The sequence below is a fragment of the Ochotona princeps genome, chromosome 5 (assembly GCF_030435755.1).
Source record: "Ochotona princeps isolate mOchPri1 chromosome 5, mOchPri1.hap1, whole genome shotgun sequence".
Classification (NCBI taxonomy): Eukaryota; Metazoa; Chordata; class Mammalia; order Lagomorpha; family Ochotonidae; genus Ochotona; species Ochotona princeps.
In genome coordinates, this window is record NC_080836.1 from 40,702,469 (window position 1) to 40,722,461 (window position 19,993).

Here is a 19,993-nt window from a genome sequence, read left to right on the forward strand (position 1 = left end):
GAAAGAGACATTGGAGTGGCCCTAGTGGTTCTTCCCAACTAGTTCCTGTTCAGTCCAGGTGGCAGCGGTTTGGTTGCATTGAGCTCATCTTTGTGCCCTGGTTGGAAGCTCATTTAAAGCCCTGACACACTCCAGATCTCTCCTGAGTATGAGTGAGCAGTTCTCAGGCCCACACTGTCGGTGTTTCTGGCTCACACACTGCAGGATGTACCACGCTGGGTGTTTCCAAGGGGCCAGTGGCTGCAAGTGGCTAGCACGTGGAGCTCATCGCAGTTAGCTGGAGATGGGGGGATGGCTGTCAAATGGGTTGAGGTTCACCCATGTTCGTTCCTGGCTTCCTAATCTGACTTGGGTGATCCTGGGCTGACCGGCCCCACTAGCAGCATGCTCAGGGCCTGCACTCTTCCTCTGCAGGTGCTGTACCTCGTGGAGAAGGGAGCCGTGATCGAGCACGTGGACCACAGTGGCATGCGGCCCCTGGACAGAGCCATCGGCTGTCGGAACACATCCGTGGTGGTGACGCTTCTCAGGAAAGGAGCGAAGCTGGGTCAGTGAGCTGCCCCCTTGGGGCTGAGCAGGATGGAGTGGGAGGGGCAGCTTCCAACCCGACGGGACCTCAGGGTGCAGGCGCAGCCACCTGCTGCCAGGTTAGAGAAGGAGACAGCACATGGCTACAGAGCTCTCTCGCACTCTGCCTTCTGCTCTTACCACTGCAATGCGTGCAAAAAGCACAAGTTCCCATCAGTGGGCAGTCTTAGCATGGAGCTGCCCTGTGGCTGTGGGAGTACCCTGAGAGCAGTCCCGGCTGAGATGCAAGGCTCTGCGGGTAACGGCAGTCCCCATGAGAGATGGGCTGCAGGATGGATCCCCTGAGCAGCTTCCTGGAGGAGAGCCCAGTGACAGAGTGGAGATGCCACAGTGGGCCAGGGCAGCTCCACCTGCGCAGCTGGGCGCGGCTTCACACATACTGTGAGCGTGTGGAAGGAGTGGGGAGAGTGAGCCGTTTGGGTCCCCCGGGCAGGACCCATGGCCTGGAGCCCTAGCCAAGGGGCCATAAGGGAAATAAGATTAGCGAGCTGGAGGCAATCATGTCCAGCCACCCTGATGCCTTAGCTTCTCATTGCTTTCTTCAGTAGCTTTGCAAGGCCAGCCCTGCGCCAGCCAGCATGCTCCCCTTCTGAGTGCCTAGTGCAGTGCTCTTGGGAGCACTGATAATACTGTGGCCCAGGCCGCCCACCCCCAGGGGCCCTGCAATGGGGACGCATAGCGTGCTTGGGCCACAGAAGCCTGGCAGGCTGACCTTCTGGTCTGAATGTGTGTTTCTTCTGCAGGAAATGCTGCTTGGGCGATGGCCACGTCCAAACCTGATATTTTGATTATACTCCTGCAGAAGCTGATGGAGGAAGGGAATGTGATGTACAAAGTAAGTTGTGCCGCCTCGCCTCTGTTCCAGCCTCCTGCCCTCAGCGCCCGCGTGTCCTGGCCACAGCTGTGCTGCAGGGGGCACTGTGTCCACCGAGACGGTGCCGGAGAGGCAGAGCTGGCCTCTCCCCATTTACTCAGGATGAGCACAGGGTTTGGAGAGCAGCAGGCGCTCTCCTGGGCCCTGTTAACACCTGAGCCTGCTGGAGGCTGAGCCTGTGACCGTGACCTTGGCCTTGAGCAGCCTCTCTGCCAGCTCCTGGCCTCGGCCCTGCTCCTCTTTGGGGTCAGCCACACTGTGTGTGGTAGGGCCATGTGGGAGAGAAACACCTGGGAGATGTTTCCAGAAGACTGTCAGTCCTCCAAGCCTTTACTACCTGAATCGTGAATATCCATAAACGTGTGGAATTTAAAACTGCCTCTAGAAACAGGCTTTAAGAAAGCTGAACACATTCATGGAGTGCAGTATGATACAATAACGCAGGGTATGACGATCCAATTACATGACCATTTAAAGAGCTTTTTAAACAACTCTGCAGCTTTTCACATTTCCTCATTGATGCTTAGTGATGGTCTGTATGGGGTGCGGAGTTAATATTTTAGGAAATGGGCACAGTCACTGCCTTCTCCCCTCCTTGTCGTGGCTTTGTTTGGGACCTTCAAGCTCATCCCTTCAGCATGTTCATGAAGCATGGTGACCATGACCCATACATACCTGTGAGCGGAGACCAGGCAGTGTCCGTCTGTCAGCCTTGATGCCGCCCATGGCCTGATGCTCCTCCACAGCCCTCCCTTGATGGAATGTGGGCAAGGAACCTCTAACACCAGGAGACTGAATTACATTTTTTTCCTATCAGCAAGCCTGACTTCAAAGGTTCCAAAACAAGACTCTAGTTTAAATCAAAGACAATTTCCCGTTGGGGGCCAAGGGATCCTTCTAGACTCGCAGCCTATGCGGTCTCCATCCTAACTGTTGACATGGGCCCCAGGGACAAAAACGGGCAGACAGCGTTCGAGTGAATGGATGTACCCATCTCCCAATAAAGCTTTATTCGTGAGTGCAGGTGGCAGGCCAGCAAGGGCCCACAGGCACGGATTTAGGTAGTTGGTCGTGCCTGTGGCACAAGACACTCTGCTTTCCAGATCTGTAATGATTTAGAATTAAGCCATGTGTAGAAGAAAGCCGCTGTCGGGTAGCTGCACTTGCCATTTTTGCAGGGTTTTTTCCCCTTTTCATTTATTGAAGAATATGGAAGAGAGCTGTTGCTGTGGGTGGGTGGAGGGACGGTGGGGTGGAACTGGCAGGTGGGTGCTGGGTAGGGGCATAAGCTGTGGGGTGTGGAGTACCCTCCTCTTGCAGTCTCTGAAAGGGCTGCCCTGTCGGTGACTTTGAACCCTAGAAAGGGAAGATGAAGGAGGCCGCACAGCGCTACCAGTATGCCTTAAGGAAGTTTCCTCGGGAAGGCTTCGGCGAGGACATGAGGCCGTTCAACGAGCTGAGAGTCTCCCTCTATCTCAACTTGTCCCGCTGCCGGAGGAAAACTAACGTAAGCCAGCCCCTGGTGCCCCACCCCGCCGCCTCTCCCCGGCCAGGTGCGCCCTGTATGCCAGCTGTCAGCCTTGGGAGAGCACAGGCCTGTCACCCTGCTCCCCACACCCACACGCTCCTGGATGCACTTGGGGGTTAATTCCCGCCACCTCCACCAGGAGAAGCAACTGCGGAGCTGTGTGGCCCACGTGCCACCTGCCGCCCACCTCGACTGTCTCTCCTGGCTTGGCTGCCGAGCGCATCTGCCTGTAACCAGTTTGTTAAGAAGCAGTGGTTCACTAAACATTGCTTTTTTTTTGTTTCAGTTTGCCTTTATTTATTTGAAAGGCAGAGTCCTACTGAAGGAGAGACAGAGAAATCTTCTATCTACCGCTCCACTCCCCAGATGGCTGCCACAGCCAGGCCTGGGCTAGGTTACAGCCAGGTCTCGTGTGGGTGTGCAGGTCCAAAAATTTGGGTCATCCTCCACTGCTCTCCCAGGCGCATTGACAGGCAGCGCAAGTGAAGCAGCTGGGACTTGAAGTAGCTTTGTTGGAATGCTGGGGTCACAGGAGCTAGCGTAACCCCAACCCGGGCCTCCATTAGTTTGTTTCTGTGCTGCGTTCTTCCTCCTTTCCCCCCCTCCCCACCTCCACATCTATGGAGAGGCCTGTCCCTGTGCCCGCGGGCTGGGGCCTCCTGCAGACAGGGCCGGGCAGCCCTCCACTGCTGCCAGGTGCTGCTTGCATCTGTATGTGGGGATGGGATCCTGACAACCCAACAGAAGCCTTCTCCAACCCGGGGACCCCCGTCCCCCCACCGCCTTCAGGGCCAAGCCCCTTTCCAGGACAGAGCTGCCCGCCAGGCTGTCTGCCACACTTGGCTCATGTGTTCATGTCTTGACACCAGGACTTTGGCATGGCAGAGGAATTCGCTTCCAAGGCCCTCGAGATGAAACCCAAGTCCTATGAAGCCTTCTATGCCAGAGCGAGGGCCAAGAGAAACAGCAGGTACTGGCTAGGCTTAGCTCCTGTGGGATCACACCTGCTCCTGGAGTGTGGGGAGGCTTCACACTGGGGCCCTGATGCCTGGCACCTAAGGAGCCCCAGGGGGCTGGCTTTTGAGAGGATGGCCACCCTTTGCTTGCTCCCCTCCTCACAATATCTCTTCCCACCCACCATTGAGACTTACTGCGAAATTAAGTTCCCAGTGTTGCCTGCCAGTCTGGGGTATTGAGGGGAAGGCTTCTAGATGATACTTGGGTTAGAGGTGGGCACAGGGGAGGGCAGGGTGCCCAGTGCCCTGGAAGTGCAGATGTGGGTTAGGATTCAGCCCCTAGCCAGGGGACTCTGGGCTGGGGAGCCGGGTCTCCTGTCCACAGCTGTCCTAGGCACAGCGTGGCCCACCAGGAGGGAGCCTGTTCACACAAGGCCTTTTATGTCTTGTGCTTGCCCAAAGGCAATTTGCGGCAGCTCTGGCGGACTTGCAAGAGGCGGTGAAACTCTGTCCAGGCAATCAGGAGATCAAGCGGCTCCTGGCCCGCGTGGAAGAGGAGTGCAAGCAGCTGCAGAGGAGCCAGCAGCTCAAGCAGCAGGGCCCACTTCCAGCTGCCCCCCATGACTCAGACAACGAAGAGGCGGCCCCTGCCACAGGCCAGAACCATCACTTCGATCTGGAGGAGGCTGAGGAGGAGGAAGAGGGGGAGGAGGAGGAGGAGGAGGAAGAGGACGCTTCTCCCCAGGAGGAGCCCATCTCCCCGCCTCCCAGGTGCCAGCCATCACCCTACATCCGAAACCTTCAAGAAGGATTGCAGTCCCGAGCCCAGCCAGGGTCGCCCCAGAGCAGGGCGGCAGTGGGCAAGCCCCCGAGGGAGCCCGTGGCGCCGCCGGGGCTCATCCTGCAGCCCAGCAAACAGGCGCAGATTGTGAAGACGAGCCAGCGGCCAGTGCCCGGGCAGGGGGCGAGGGCCGCAGCCTATAACCCTCCCCCGAGTCCCATGCCTGCCCGCATCGCAGCCCCGGGGGGCAGAAGCCAGCACGTGGAGGGTGTGGGCTGTGGCCATGGTGGCGAGCGGCGTGGCGTGGGCCACAGCGTCCAGCTGCCGCGCGGGGACCCTTTCCCGGGCAAGGTGAAGACAGCAGACAGGCCGCCGCACGCCCCCAGCGCCGTGGACGCGGTCTCACTGGCCAGCTCCGGTTCCTCGGGCTCCCCCTGCGGTAGCATCAAGATGTCCAGTTCAGCCAGCAGTCTGACTTCGAGCAACAGCTTCTCTGAGGGGTTCAAGGTGCCAGGAGCTGACACGCGTGTGAGAGACAAGGCTGGGCACCAGCTCCCCAGTGGCACGGCGGAGCACAGGCCCCGCAACACGCCGTTCATGGGCATCACAGACAAGACGGCCCGGTTCCAGCCGCAGAGTGGCGCGGTGCACCGCACCTGGCACTGCCCAGCCCCCGAGGGGCTCCTGCCGGGCCCTGCCCCTGCAGCTGGCCTGCAGGCCTCCAGCTCCGAGAAGCCCCCTCTCAAACCTGGAGGCATGTACCCTCATCAAGCCAAAGCCTGCCCCGTGGCCACTCTGGCTGGCAGCGTCCACAATGGGGCACAGGGGAAGGAGCTGGAGGAGAGCCAGTGCCTGCCTGCCGTGCCCAGTGCGGATGGCCGCATGGCCCGGAGCGTCTCGCACCTGTATCAGGAAGGCCTGGCCAAGCCCCAGCCTCACGTGGGCAGCGAGGCCCGCAGGAGCCACCTGGCTACAGCAAAACCAAAGCGATCCTTCATAGAGTCCAACGTGTGACCACCTCCCCCCGCAACCTGGCATCTGGGGAACCAAATGTGTGCCTGGGGGCAGATAATTCCTGGGTTTGTTTCCTTTAAAAAGAAAACTTTCCAGCTGTATTTTTTGTTTCCTCTGGGATGAATCTAATGCCACTGAGATGAATATATGGAATGCAATTAAACTTCTGTACTAGCTAGAAGCCCCTGGACACTAAGATGGGAAACGATAGCTCTACTGTCAGCTTCCAAATATAACAGCCAAGAAGACATTAAGACATGCTTTCCTCCTATGGCAGTTTGATTCCTTCCTAGCATTTGCTCTGTGGCCAAATCAGAATTTACCTAGAGAATCAAGTGTCCACTTGAGAAAGGGACAGGTGTCACATGGAGTCATCTGCAAAAGATGGGAATTTCAGGTGGGAGCTCCACGAGTCGAACCGCAACCATACTGACGTATGTGTGCAAAAGGCCTGAGCTACTGCTAGCAAAACATGACCATAAACAAGTTTGGTGGGTTGTTTTTGCTTTTTTTTTTTTTCTCTCATGCAAAATGTAAGAACACCCAAGTATCGTGCCCTTGGTAAGAATTCCTTTAACAGGATCACACAATTAAATCCACATTATGGGTATTTTGCCAAATGCTCTGGTAGCACCTGCTCTGAAATTCTATCCGTGTTTCAAGGTGTTTTGGGTATTTGGAACTGCACGAAAGCTACTTGGAATTGGGACTGGTGAGCACACTGGGACTGAGCTAACATCCCTGCACCAGCATGCTTAGTGGCACTCGCAACGGGCGCTTGGCTGGTTCCCACAGTGCTTCGGGTGCGGACGGTGCTCCCCAAGCAAGCCTGCCCTGGTCCCTGAAGGACAGCACTCCGTGTGGAGCCTCAGTGCTGGCCATGGCCCTCGCTGGATTATATGATCAGTAGCTTCCACTTACCCATTGTACATTGTGAAGCAGCCCGACTGTTCTGACTTGTAAATACAATTACTCCCAAGTGGCTCATTCACAGAGACCCAGTGTCACCGTGCATGTCCTGTCAGCCTCCCTGAGCTGGGCCCGCACTGCATGCCACAGGAGGGCATGTGGACAGTATACCAGAAACGGCACTTTATCTCATTAGATGAACACCTCTGAGGTGCTACTTCAGTCCAAACTGATGTATTATTCATTTGTAAAGATAAGGTACAGGAATGAACCTGGTTCAAGGGTATTTTTCTATGAAAATGGGGTGTTATTGGAAGATGTTAAAAACGCTAGTTTGAAAGGTGGGAGAGTGTTTTATATGTTGGGATGTAAGATTTATTTTCTTGGGGAAAAGGAAGCTCTATATTTGCAGAATGTTGTGAAGGCGCATCACGCCGTCCCTGCGAGCACCCTGGCTGGGGGCGGCGGGACTCCAGTGCAGTTCTGGGCACCTGCTCCAGGCTCCGCGGACGTGTGCTGCGGACAGACAGCTGGGCCCTTTCTTTTTTACAAGCTTTCCCTAAGGTCTGCTGGAACTATGGCTTATTTATTATTTTCTTTAATTTGTGAAAGTCTTACTCTTTTGTTATGTAGTTTTGTTTCTGCACAACTACTGTACTTTTCCATCTGGAATAAAGACTGTTAATAGAACTGGTTTTGCATCGACTGAGTTGATGGCTAAGTAGAAAAATAGCCTGCTGTCTTCCTTTAGTCCATGTAGTCTTCGAGGTAAAAGTAAAGCTTATTTTCTTTGTCATTAGTAGTACCAAATGCATACTTCATGTTCTAAGCTCAGAATAAGAGTGACAACTTTTACAATATACCAGGTCCTCAGCCCAATCAGATGGTCTCAAGGGAAAAGGTACGTATTTGTGCTCATGCGTCTCGGTTTGGAAGTCTCATGTAGGAGAGTGAACAATTGCTGTATCGTAATGCAATTCAAATTTGGAATCCCGAGGCTGATACTTTAGGTTATTGTCTATTACTGTTGTAGCTAACCTAAGTATTTGGAGTTCCACTGTAAAAGCCATATATTGAAATTACAGATTAAAAACAAAAAATGGGGCAAGGAGGAAAGAAACGTTGCCAGCTGATTGATAAATCATGTCACCGATTTCTTATAAAGCGGTGAGTATATTATTTATTAAACATGAAATTACTTCTATTGAAGTTTGTGCATATGTAGATATACATTTTATTTGAGGCAGAAACAGGCTGCATCTGTAGTCCTGCTCAAAACTGCCTGCCTGTTGGGGTGAGGTGCAGCAGAGGGGGAGGCCCACAGCTGGAAGTCAGGCAACCAGCCCAGGGCTCCCAGTGGGTGGCAGGTGGTCTACTTGAGCTATCACCACAGCCTCCCAGGGTCCGCAGGAAGCTGGACTCGGAGGCTGGGGCCAGAGCCTAGGTCCTCCACGGCGGCATGCGGCAGCGTCTTGACCGCTAGGCCGGGGCCTGCCCCTGTTGCTACGTATTTGCAGCTTGGGTGTACCAGCTCAGGTCATAGAGAAAGAACTCGCATCTCCTTGGGAACTGTCAGTTCCACAAGTCCAGCAGCGGGAGGGCACTTTTGTTCCTCTGTGGAAGGTTTGGATTTGGTGTTTTTTGTTTGTTGTGTATTTGATGTGTGGGGGAGGGGAGAGTTATTTGGTCTTAGTTTGTGTTTTAAAAAAAAAAAGATACTTGGATTTGGAAAGGCACCGAGACTGGCATCTTAGTTTTCAGCCATTTTATTTTACAAGACAGTATCTTGGGGAAATGGAAAAGCAAGGCACCTTCTTCATTGTGCCTAAAAAGCCACTTTCTTGTGTTTTTATTGCACTGACTTGTAATTTTTTTGTACTTCTGAGCCAGTTTCCTGCTTAGGCACATCCTGGCAGGCGGCAGCTGATGCCCCTGCTACGTACTTGGCAGCTCTGGATGAAGCTCCTGGCTCGTCTGGCCAAGCCCCATCTGTTGGAGTATTTGGGAAGTGAACCAGTAGATAAAAGATTTGCATCCATCTTTCTCTCTGGCTTTTTGAATAAAGAAACTTTACCAAAAACAGTATTTGGTCTCACACAGTGGGATCCTCTGGAACCATCTAGAACATGGTTCCAGCCCCTCTTATCCTCATAAGAGTGTAATGAGAAAATATATAAGGAGCATGTACAGCATGAAAAGGATTTTTGTAGAATCATAAACTGAATTGTAACTATGATTCATAGGAATAAATTCATGAATTTCCAGGGTCATGTCTAGCTTGTTGGTGGAGGCGCCCTGGGAACAAACCCTTCACACAGTGAAGCGCCCGAGTCCGTGACATGGCGCTGGACCCAGTGCCAGCTTACTGGAAACGTGTTCCCCTGGCAGTGATGGCCGGCTCCCTGCCACCCAAGTGGGAGACAAGCTGAGCTCCTGGCTCATGACCTCAGCCTCACCTAGCTATTCTGAACATCCAGGGAGTGAGCCAGCAAATAATTGTGTCTCAAATAATTGTGAAAATCAATTTCCCTTGTATAAGAGGGTAAGTGGAGACTGCTGTTTTAGGTGGGATTCCCACCCGCTGGTGAACATGTGTTAGCTATAAGTTTACCTTGTTCCCTTCTCCCCCTTCAGTTCTGAGTTTTAAAATCTTGACCAATTCCACTTGCTGTTGCAGCTAACAGTAAACCGCAGGAACTGGTCCCACACAAAACTGCAATTTGATTCAAGAGCTTACTCAGGGCTTGTGTTTGGATAAACAATCGAACATTTATGTGAGAAGCTGGGACAATCTTAACTTCCTCAACTTTGCATTTTCTTACAAGTGAATGCTTGTCAGCATGTTGTATTAAGTAGTAAAGCTGTTGTGCAGAAATTGCCAGGTTTAGTCAGCCTAGTTTAGAATCATACGGGAGAACTCTAAGAAATTTTTCCCTTTCTGTGTGCCAGCAGTCTGCTTCTGACCATCTATGCCACCAAATTTGTACCTAGGCTTGGGCAGTACCAGCTTGTAAATTCAGACCCCCCAAAAAACTGCTTATAAAATAAGATCTGAAGTAACTTTCTCAATCTAAATGATTATTTTGCCACAGGATCTCTTTAAAGATCTGAAATACCAAATGAATGAATATTAACTGGCATTTAAATGTTAGAGTATTCTAATCTTTAGTTATTTGGGTATATGATCTAAACCTAACAATAAATTTGAGCGTTGCAATTTAAGGGCAAGTAAACTTTATTTCTATACTTTTAATTGCACAAATCTTTTTACATTAAAACTAGAAATGAAGATAGATGTGAAAATCCATGTTTTTGAAGAATGAAATTCACAATTTTATAGGTAAGTTTACCTCTTTCAGTTTTGCTTTTTAATATGGTCTGGTATGTAAAATTACCTTTAAGTTCTTCAAATGAAATCACTGAAAAATATGAGTAAAGTTACAGAAGGTTTTATTTTTGCTGTGTCTCTAGCCATCGATTGATTGCCATTTTCAGAGTCCTGTTTGGCGTCAGCACCAACGAAGAAAGCACGAGATTGGTCATGGGACTTGTGCGTTTCTTTTTGCTGATCCAGTTTTCCATTGCTTCCTTTTCATATGAATAGCCATCTAAAAGAAACCAGCAGATTATTTGTAAAGTAAGAAAGAGAAGGGAGACTGCCGAAGTTGGTGTAAAGCAGCCACTGCCCTGCATTTCTGCCACCTGAGACACATAAGGCCGCACTGGGCTCTGTGGAGGCTGAGCTGCCTAGAATGGAGTGATGCTGAGCCCTCGTGGCTCCTGGACTCCTTTCAAGCACTACAACCGGAGTGTGTCCGATTTGACACAGTGGAAGAGGAGAGCTGGGTAGAGTGGCTGTGAACATGCTCACCACTGAGGGGCCAACTGGATGCACATGTGGGGGACACACAGTCTTTGGAGTAAAGTAGTGGGGCCTCCCACACCTGGACGGTTGGGAAGATGGACACTTGGGACTACAGAAAGTGCCCTAGCACGGACTGGATGGGGACTTACGGTGCCAGAGCTTCACTTAGTACCACAATTGACAATCTTTCCCTTTACAGAAAAGGGAAAGACTGGAATTCTGTTTCACTGCTTTTTGCATTTTGTCTTATAGCTCTGAAGATAAAAATTGTGGCTCCTCATTACATTTATACACTAAAGAAATTTAAGGCTTTTTTGTGACTGTTGTCATCTGGGTGGATCCAACTACAGTGAACTAAAGCAAACACTGTATTCAGAAAAGTAGATTTCCGGAGTTTCCAAGTAGAGAAGCATTATACCACAGCGTGCACTTAGAAGTCTCCTGTCCCTGTCCAATCCGTGTCCCTCCCTCCCCATACAGGCAGCCACAGGTATGTGTTTAGCCTTTGTGTGTAGGCGTACACACGCCAGCATGCAATGCACACTGTTCCGCTTCTATGGGGAGTGGGTCTCCCGTGACACTGTAAGGACATAGTGCCAGATAGCTGCTGGTTTTCCTAGCCTTTTGTAAACAGTACTGCACTGAACAGTCCTATGCCTCTGTCACTTGGATGTCTGCATAGCACTTTGGGAGGATTCAAGTATGACTGTTAAACTGAAGAGGGAATGTATATGATTTTGTGTTCTACTGTGGACTGCCTTCCTCAGGAGCTGGCCATCTGTCCTTCCCATGGGCAGTGTTCGTGGAATACCCTGTTGGCTACAGCAGCAGCAGCATCAGAAGCTGCTGTGGGAACCGCCAGATGTCCAGCAGGCCCCAGGTGAGCAGTGATGGAGCCCTCTGCTTTGCTTTGTCCTGTGAGCTCACCACTCACTGTCCCCCTTGTCTGTCAGGCAGTCATTTCAGTTTGGGAAAACTGAACATACATGGAAAATCAATGTTTCATTCCTTTACCTGCATTCTTCTGGAATGTGAAAGGGTTCTTTGCTTAGACTTGTGAGGCTTTGGGAATGACTTCAGTATGTACCCTGCGGGATGGGTTTAGTTTTGTCCTTTCACACATGGCGGTTAGCTGTCAGAATGCCACTTGTTTACATTATTTGTTTAACCACCAATGTAAATTGCCATCCTGATCATTCACTGAATTTTTAAATGCACTTAGGTCAATATCTTGGATTTAGAATTTTATGACATCCCATTGTTCTGTTCCTGTGGCAACACCACTCTCAGGCATACTCTCCTACCTGGGAGGGCAAGACACCTTGTTCTCTCCTGGTTTGTGATTATAGACTGTTTGCAATGGAACTGGTGAGTACCTTCTGGATCTTTCAGGAAAAGCAGGGTGAGGATCATGTCAAGACTCATAATCTGCTTCTGTAGTGCCAGGCAGTACTTTCCATTTAAGTGCACTTTACAAGGGTGTTTCACAGGTCTGTTCCCATGTTTGGTAAATTCTGGAATGTTTCATATGCAAGTGTGCACTCCAGTTTGTAGTTGTAAATTAAGTCTCCTGTTAGGCCTTTTAGAGGTTTATTCATTTATTTGAAAGTAAAGTGAAAGCAGGGAGAGGGACCAGCACAATGGCTCAACTGGCTGATCTTCCCCTCCTGCTCCCTACTGGTGGAGGATGGCCTAAAGCCTTGGGACCCTGCACTACGTGGGAGACCCAGAATAAGCTCCTGGCTTTGGGTCTGTTAAGCTCTGGCCTTGGGGAGTGAAGCAGTGGATGGAAGATCTTTTTGTCTCATCCTCTGTAACTCTTCCTTTTCAATAAAAATAAAGCAGGGAAACACACCTTGCAGCTACTGGCTCAAACTTCAAATCGCTGCAACAGCCAGGTCTGGACCAGGCCAGTGCCAGGAGCTCCATCTGGGTGACAGGGTTTTGGGCCATCACCTGCTGCTGCCCAGGTTTACTTTCGTGGGCAGCTGGATGGGAAGTGGGGCAGGCCGACTGCCAATGCCGCAGCTTAACCTGTGGCATCACAACACCATTTTCCTAGAAGGGTTTCCCTTTTGCCTTTTCTTCTCTTTCCCTCCACCACACAGAGATTATGTGTGCTCATTTTCTGGGCTTATATCTTACACTGTGGAAAGAGTTAAGCAACCTTGAGTATTCCTGATTTCAATAGAAATTCCTCCATTAGCTGTGGGAACACACAGAGCAGCTCCATCAGCCTGCACCTGTGGAGGTGAGTGTAAGGGCCTCCGTACTGCAGGGGGCGTGCACTTTAGAAGATGACGGGGAAGCATGTGGAGGCTGGCCCTGGCTTGGTAAGAGCTCCCCAACTGTCCTGGTGGCCCCTTGAAGCAAGCACCAGCCTGGTTGCTCCCTTCCTCCTCCCGGGACTCCGTGCTCATAACCTCAGCTCCTTCCCTTTCTTGACTCAGAATGTAGAATTCAATGATTCTTGCCTTACTTCTTAGTTGCTGCAGCCATCGCCACTGTGCTGCTCAGCTGTCACTCCCACCCTCCAGCAATCACCCACCCACTCTCCTCCTCAGTGAAATTCTTTTAGATAGTGGATGCCAGTGAAGTTATAAAATGTGATATTTGGCTCCTGTGACGTAGCATCAGGGTTTTCATATTTTACTATATATTTAATTTTATGGCCACGTAATAGTTCATTTTGCCTATACCACATTTACCTGTGTAACACCTGAGGTTTGCCTCCTTTTGGCAATCAACCCTGCTACTGGGGTGAGAAGTTCTGGATGAGCAGCTCTGTATAGTTAGGGATGGAACTGTGGGGTCATAGAATGGCTCTAGTTAGCCTGGAGGGACCCCCCCCCCCAACTAAAGTGACAGCCACACCACTGCACACTGTCACACAGGAAGGTTCCCAGGTCAGCACATCCGTACTAGCACTTTGTCCAACTCTTGAACTGACCATGTTAGTGCGATGTGCTTGCTTTCTGTGGTACTCATTAGTGTCGCTCGTGACCTCTTTTCAGAGTGTTCACTAGTCATTAGTGTATGTTTCTTGGATAAAGTTCTATCCAAATTCTTTTTATCTTAATTGGGTTATGGGCTTCACTGTAAGAACAGGAGAACACTGCTCCATTAGTACCAGCCTGCTGCAGATGTGCACGGTGGCGTTGCTGTAGGAAACACTGAGGCTGCAGGGCCTTGGTTCAGGCAGGTCATGCTTAGCCAGCCTAACCCAGTGGCATTCACTGTGTCACTCCTTTATGTCACTTACAGAAAAGCATGTTCGCCGCAAGAACTGGTTGCAGAAATCTGATACTTAGGTTTGTATGTTTTTTTCTTTTTTTGGTCTACTGGCCCTCTGAAAGGAAAAGGTCAAGATATTCTCATCTGTTGGTTCTTTTCTGAGGAACATTAAATGAGATAATCTTTTTTCTTCCTTAGCAATTAGTATGCTTGCTCAAATTAATTTTTCTCTTACATAAATTTTCTTAAAGGAATATTTTTTTAGCAAGGGTGTGACACAGCATAAATGTCGAATTCGCCAGTCTGTGGAGAGGGTATAGAGTTCTCACTAGAGGGAAGTCAGTTGCACTGGTCTCGGTGCTGAGGGTAACACATAGTACTTCCTGCAGCAGGTGCCAGGCCTGGGTCTGCAGTCTTCCTGCGTTAGCATGCTTTTCACCCTCCCAAAACACTGAGCTGCTGGGACCACTGTGGCATTACTGACGCCCAGTCTAAGCTTCGGGTAAGGCAGTTCACTGCAAGTGTAATTAGCTTCATGAGATCAAACCAAGTCACCAGCAATGAAAAAAAATATATTTGGTCTAAGTTACTGTTTTTTACTGAAGTTTTGAAAGTCTGTATTAAATATTGCTAGCCAGCTATAGCTCTTGTTAAGAGGCCTCTAAATTATTTCAGTGGGTATGTTCCCACAAACTTATTTCACAAGTCAGTTTGAAAACTTACATGAATAAATTCTGATAAAATACTAAGTCATGGTATTGAATTTATCCATTCTCCAAAACATGAGTAAATAGATCTAAATTTCACTTACAAATAAATAAAAGCAGCATTATTTAAAATGGCTTCAACTTCAGTAAAAAGCTCAAGGAAAACATATTAGCTCACCAGCTTTGTTTACCAATTATGTTTTTTCCTAGAAAAACAAGTAGACCCAGAAAGCCTAATGCAGTGCCCAGCCATTGCTACACCTGGCAACCCCTCAGGTCATCCTGCACGGGCTGACCTAAAAGGGAGAAAGCAAGCAACGGGGTTAGTGTTCCAGTAATCTCAAAGAATGAAGGTAACAGGTAGAGCCAATACACCATGACAAAATACTTCAAACCCAACATGCTCACCACAGGCACTGTCACCAGCTCCACCCAACACCCTGCCTGATGCCGGTAATCCTGGTACTCCTGGTTCACAGGGAAGGAACTGGTGGTCTGACCTCCAGCACTGCTTAGGTTGTGAACACAGGACTGCCAGAAATGACGGGGGAGGGAGTGAACACACCAGAGAGGTTAGAGAGCGTGCAGCTACCTGCAGGCTACCTGGGATGACACTGCTGCAGAACCGAGGACAGTTCTGCCTTCCCTGGAAGGAGCCCAGTGAACCTGCACAAAAGAAGGTGAACCAAGCCAAAAAAGGCTTCTCTGAAACTAGAGTGGCTGTGTTCCCCACATGAGTGTGATCAAGGTAAGACCCTAGGAACAGTTTGCAAGACAAAGTGGTCACAGCTGCTTTAGTAGGTTGGTGCAGCATGAGCTGTGAATGTGGATTGTGATGAAAAGCTATGTAAGTGCACTGACACTCCTGTGCATGCTCAGATTCGCCCTGAACAGAGCAGGGCCAGGATGCCTGCCCTTGGCCAGACTGTCCTCCTGTTCCTTCTCCTCACCTGCCCGCAGCAGAGACATGTTATGTTAGACCTGTTATTCTAGTCAGAGATTTTTCCTTTTAATGAAACTTACAGAATTTGTTCATTCAGCCCTCCAGATGAAAACAACCAAGGCAGTTTGAGAGCACTTGAAGGTAACAGAAGGGACCCAGCAGGAACACAGGCAGCTCTCCCCCAGACTGTCTCTCAACAAGCCAGAAGGCCTGTCCTGCAAGAGTCTGCAGCCGCAGAGTCACAGGAAGCTGCAGAGTGGCCCAGCCAAAGGCCTCTGTGTTCCAGACTCCTGGCCTGTTTGTGCACCATGCTGCTTCCCCAAGGTGAAAGCAGAATGCAAGCACAGCATGAGCACGCTGGGGAGAGGCAAAAAGTAGACTGCACAGCCCTGTGCTGGCAGGAACTCGCCTCAAGCTAGCAATAAGCACACTGTAAAGACATCGGATTGGGTGTTACTCAGTGTTACAGTGTGATTAATGACTCACAGATGATGCTAACCAGTGAAAAACCCCAAAAAGTACTTACTATGTGATTCTGTTCATGTAACAATTTCGAAGTAAGATTTCAGAAGTGGGCAGATGGGTGTGGTGAGGGAATGGTGGTGTCGTCACAGCTGTGGTGGGCAAACAAACCCCAACTTTAATCCAGGGAAATGTAAACAAAATCATGGAGCCCATCTCTGTACTATCAATGGAGAATGCTCCCAGAACTGGGCAACCTGTATAAGGTATGCTTACTGTTCCTTACCATCTTCATGTTGTACAAGAGCTCTTTCGATAGAAACAAATGTTATTATAGGAAAGGTAAAAACGAATGGCATGGTACTATATAGTAAGGCTATGGATGAACTACAATTTTTACACAGCTGGTGTCAGTGAAAAGTGATTCAAAACAGTTTACATCCCATTCCTAGAACAGCACACCTCAGTCCACAACAAAAGTGAAGGCAGGGAAGTAATAAAGGACCTGCTAGCTACAGAACGAGCTCTGCTGCAGGCTTTTCTTCCTCTAACAAATCTCACAAACATGTTTGTGACTCAACAGAAAGTACCATTAGACTAAAAAGGGAAGAAATTGTGAAATCCAAGACAACGTTGAATGCTTTCTCCCTGTGAACAAGTAATGTCAGCACGTGTTCGGTTCTATACCATGTATATATAAGCAAACAAATCCTTCAACTCTGCAGTGTTATAAAAATAGGAGTTACGTAAGGTCATGTGAACAAAACATCACCCACGCCAGGGAGCACTTTTAAGGAGTGTCTTAACTAAAGGTAGAAACATCACCAAATTCAGGCACTGAAACTACCATTTTAATCTACAACTTAATATTGTAGTGTTCCACCATAAAGATACACTATACTACTTACTGACCTGCTAATGAACTTGTAGATCTTTTCTGCTCTGTGGCTATGGTTCATCTACCACTCTGTGTAGTAATTCTCAGTTACATATTTCTGAGTAGACCTGCTAGATTGGATGGTAAATGAATGTTTAGCTTTGAACAGATTGCCAAAATGTTTCTCTGTGCCACTGAACCATTCTAAGTTTCCAGCTGAGAATTGCCAGCTCTCTACATGTTTGCCAACACTTGATTTCTTAGTCTTTAATTCTTACCGGTCTAGTGGGTGTGAAGCGGTTCTCACTGCACTAGCAAAGCTTTTCTGAAACCCCCCATACAGGTTTCAAAAAGCTACGCTATGGTGATTAATGCAAACAAAGACGTAAGATGAACAGAACATCATTAAAAATTTATAAATAGACCCACAATACAAAGTCAATTTCAACAAAGATGCAGAAATACTACGATAAGAACAAGTGGATACCTATTTTTGTCCATGCCAGACCACACACAATAATTTCTAAGATTACAGCCCTAGCATGCCTAGAACACAACAAATTTTTTAATATATCACGGCAGGGAGATTTTTTAGGACTCAAAAAGCAGCAAAGTGAAAAAGTAATAAATCTGACTTGATCGAAATTAAAACCTTTTTCTCTCTCTAAATGATGCCCCTGAGGAAATTATTAGGAACCTACAGATTGGAATAAAATATATGCAGTGCACTATAAATTCCAGATATAGTTCCTCTAAGATAAATAATTCTCTGCCCCTCTTTTGAGTTAGGTTCTACAATTTCCAGGCATATTTTTATAAGGTGAATGGATGATGAACACATAAAAACATGCTCAGCACCATTAGTCCTCACAGTAAACTCCTAGTGCAGTGAGAACCACTTCACACCCACTAGACGGGTAAGAATTAAAAAGACTAAGAAATCAAGTGCTGGCAAACATGTAGAGAGCTGGCAATTCTCAGCTGGAAACTTAGAATGGTTCAGTGGCACAGAGAAACATTTTGGCAATCTGTTCAAAGCTAAACATTCATTTACCATCCAATCTAGCAGGTCTACTCAGAAATATGTAACCGAGAATTACTACACAAACAGAGTGGTAGATGAACCATAGCCACAGAGCAGAAAAGATCTACAAGTTCATTAGCAGATCAGTAAGTAGTATAGTTCATCTTTATGGTGGAAAACTAAAATGCAAATGAATTTCTGAACCATGTGAACAAGATAGTTCAATCTGGAAAACATCCACCGAGCAACAGAAGCCAGATGTGAAGGAAATCACAGATTCCATTTCTATCAGATTCTAGAAATAGCAAATATAATCTACAGTGCCAAAAAACAGATCCACAGATACGTAGGACCAGAATGGACTGTTAAAAAGAACATAAGAAGTCCTTCTGGAATAGTGGAAACATACATTTTAAAAAAACAACAACAACAAAAAAAACCAAAACAGGTGAATGCACTGCAAAGCAGTGCAGCTGCCCTTGGGACATCTCAGCCCCTCTCTAAGTAGATCTGAGTTCCCACTGATTCATCCAGCTGCTTGCTAATGCACACCCTGGGAGGGCGCAGTTCCTGACACACACACAGCAGAACTGGATGGAATTTAGTCTCCTAGGTTTGGCCTGGCCCTAACTGTTGCAGGTATCGGTGGAGTGGACCAGCAGCTAGAAGATCTCTCCGCCTTTTGAATAAAAATGAACACTTAAAAAAAAAAGATGGCAGTGAAAGTTACGTTTAAAATTTATCAAAGATTATGCAGCTGCACCGTCCAATGCAGCAGATATGTCCTATTTAAATATAATCAAAGAAAACTTATATCCTTAGCCACATTTCAGGTGCCCAATATACTTACCCTGTGGTGCATGGCCAGTTAGAAGACATTCCCAACAAAAAATGTTGAACAGCAACTTTAAAGAATGTGAATTACACTTAACAAGCTTGATCTTTGTATGCTGATTCATCAAGGATGCAAAAAATATTTTGCAGCTAAAGGGATACTTTTTTATAAACATACACTGGAATCTTAAAAATATTTGCCATAAGTGCCCAAAAGATATACCTTTCCCCCAAAACCAGCCTCAAGCACCGCAAACTTTTAAACTATTTCCTTAATCTTTTGAGTAAAAGAAATGTTATTGTGGGAATATATTTGTAAAGTATGTTAAATAAGGGGAGCTGGGTAGGGTTGGTAACCACTGTGCTCATGACATCACCGCGTTTGAAATTAACCTCTCCTTCTAACCTGCAGGACAGACTGGTCCCTCTCTGGAAGGTGAAAATAAGCTGTGCAAAAAGCACAATGAACATCCAAAGTTAAACCTGAGAAACTTCTGAATGAATAAAAGACCCTGAAACACTGAAGCGCCTGATGTGTCACTTTTTCTAAGATGACTGCTACAAAAATCAGTTGCCATTTCTGTTTAGCATTTGAAAGAAACTTGAACTAGAGTCCTAACACACCTACCAACACTAAAGATATGTTGAAATTGTCACAGCTTGAACTAACAGGTGACTCATGTTCCCTGTTAGCAGGATGGTTGGACGAGCTAACTCAAACAACTATCCAACTGATCAGCATGTACAGGGTTACAAAAGTCATTGAGCACAAACCTGAGTGAAAATAGATACACTTAAATAAATTCTTTGGAGAATTCTACCAGGTTTGTTTCTTAGAAAGCAATCAAGTAGCAAATTTAACAAATTTATGCAGACTCCCTTGTGCATACTCATAAAGTACTTAAATTGACTAACACTGTTTGGGGCACATATCCTATGGAAACAGCTTACAGAAAACTTGGTTCATAACACTAGTTTTGTGCTATTTACAATAAAGAGTCATAAACATACACACACAAATCAGCATGAGTCAAGAAATCACAAATGAAAAATAACTAGACTTCATCAACATTCAGAATGTGCTTGATACAGTTTTAGGCCAAAACAATGTGAAATTAAAACTGTAAAAAGTATGCACATTTGTATTTACTCATAATGAGAAATCAATATAACCCTATACATTCTAAGAGGCAGTTTAAATTCATAACATAAGTGATCTCAATAGTCTTACCTTCAAAAAGATTTTATCCTTACATTCTGTTAACTATATACAAAACTGACAAGAATACATAAAACTTGAAAAAAATTATTTTGACCCAAGACCTACTACCCAATTTTACTAAAATGAAGCACACAATGTGTCTTACTTCTCTTCAGGTTTAACGAGGCTACCTTTA

At 47.7% G+C, this 19,993-nt stretch overlaps 2 protein-coding genes across 10 annotated transcripts in view; one reads left to right on the plus strand and one right to left on the minus strand.

Annotated features, from left to right (window-relative positions):
* The window catches only part of TANC1 (tetratricopeptide repeat, ankyrin repeat and coiled-coil containing 1), a 240,347-nt gene extending 234,519 nt beyond the window's left edge, over window positions 1-5,828 (plus strand). For all 8 annotated transcript variants that reach the window (XM_058664514.1, XM_058664515.1, XM_058664517.1 and 5 more), the window contains 5 exons: window positions 415-547; window positions 1,332-1,423; window positions 2,823-2,969; window positions 3,860-3,960; window positions 4,409-5,828. In XM_058664514.1, coding sequence (XP_058520497.1) covers window positions 415-547; window positions 1,332-1,423; window positions 2,823-2,969; window positions 3,860-3,960; window positions 4,409-5,741 — 1,806 coding nt within the window. In that variant the 3' untranslated portion in view covers window positions 5,742-5,828. The remainder of the gene's footprint in view (window positions 1-414; window positions 548-1,331; window positions 1,424-2,822; window positions 2,970-3,859; window positions 3,961-4,408) is intronic.
* Window positions 5,829-10,083: 4,255 nt separating this feature from the next.
* WDSUB1 (WD repeat, sterile alpha motif and U-box domain containing 1) overlaps window positions 10,084-19,993 on the minus strand; it is a 50,042-nt gene continuing 40,132 nt past the window's right edge. For both annotated transcript variants that reach the window (XM_058664545.1, XM_004577140.3), the window contains exon 11: window positions 10,084-10,258. In XM_058664545.1, coding sequence (XP_058520528.1) covers window positions 10,101-10,258 — 158 coding nt within the window. In that variant the 3' untranslated portion in view covers window positions 10,084-10,100. The remainder of the gene's footprint in view (window positions 10,259-19,993) is intronic.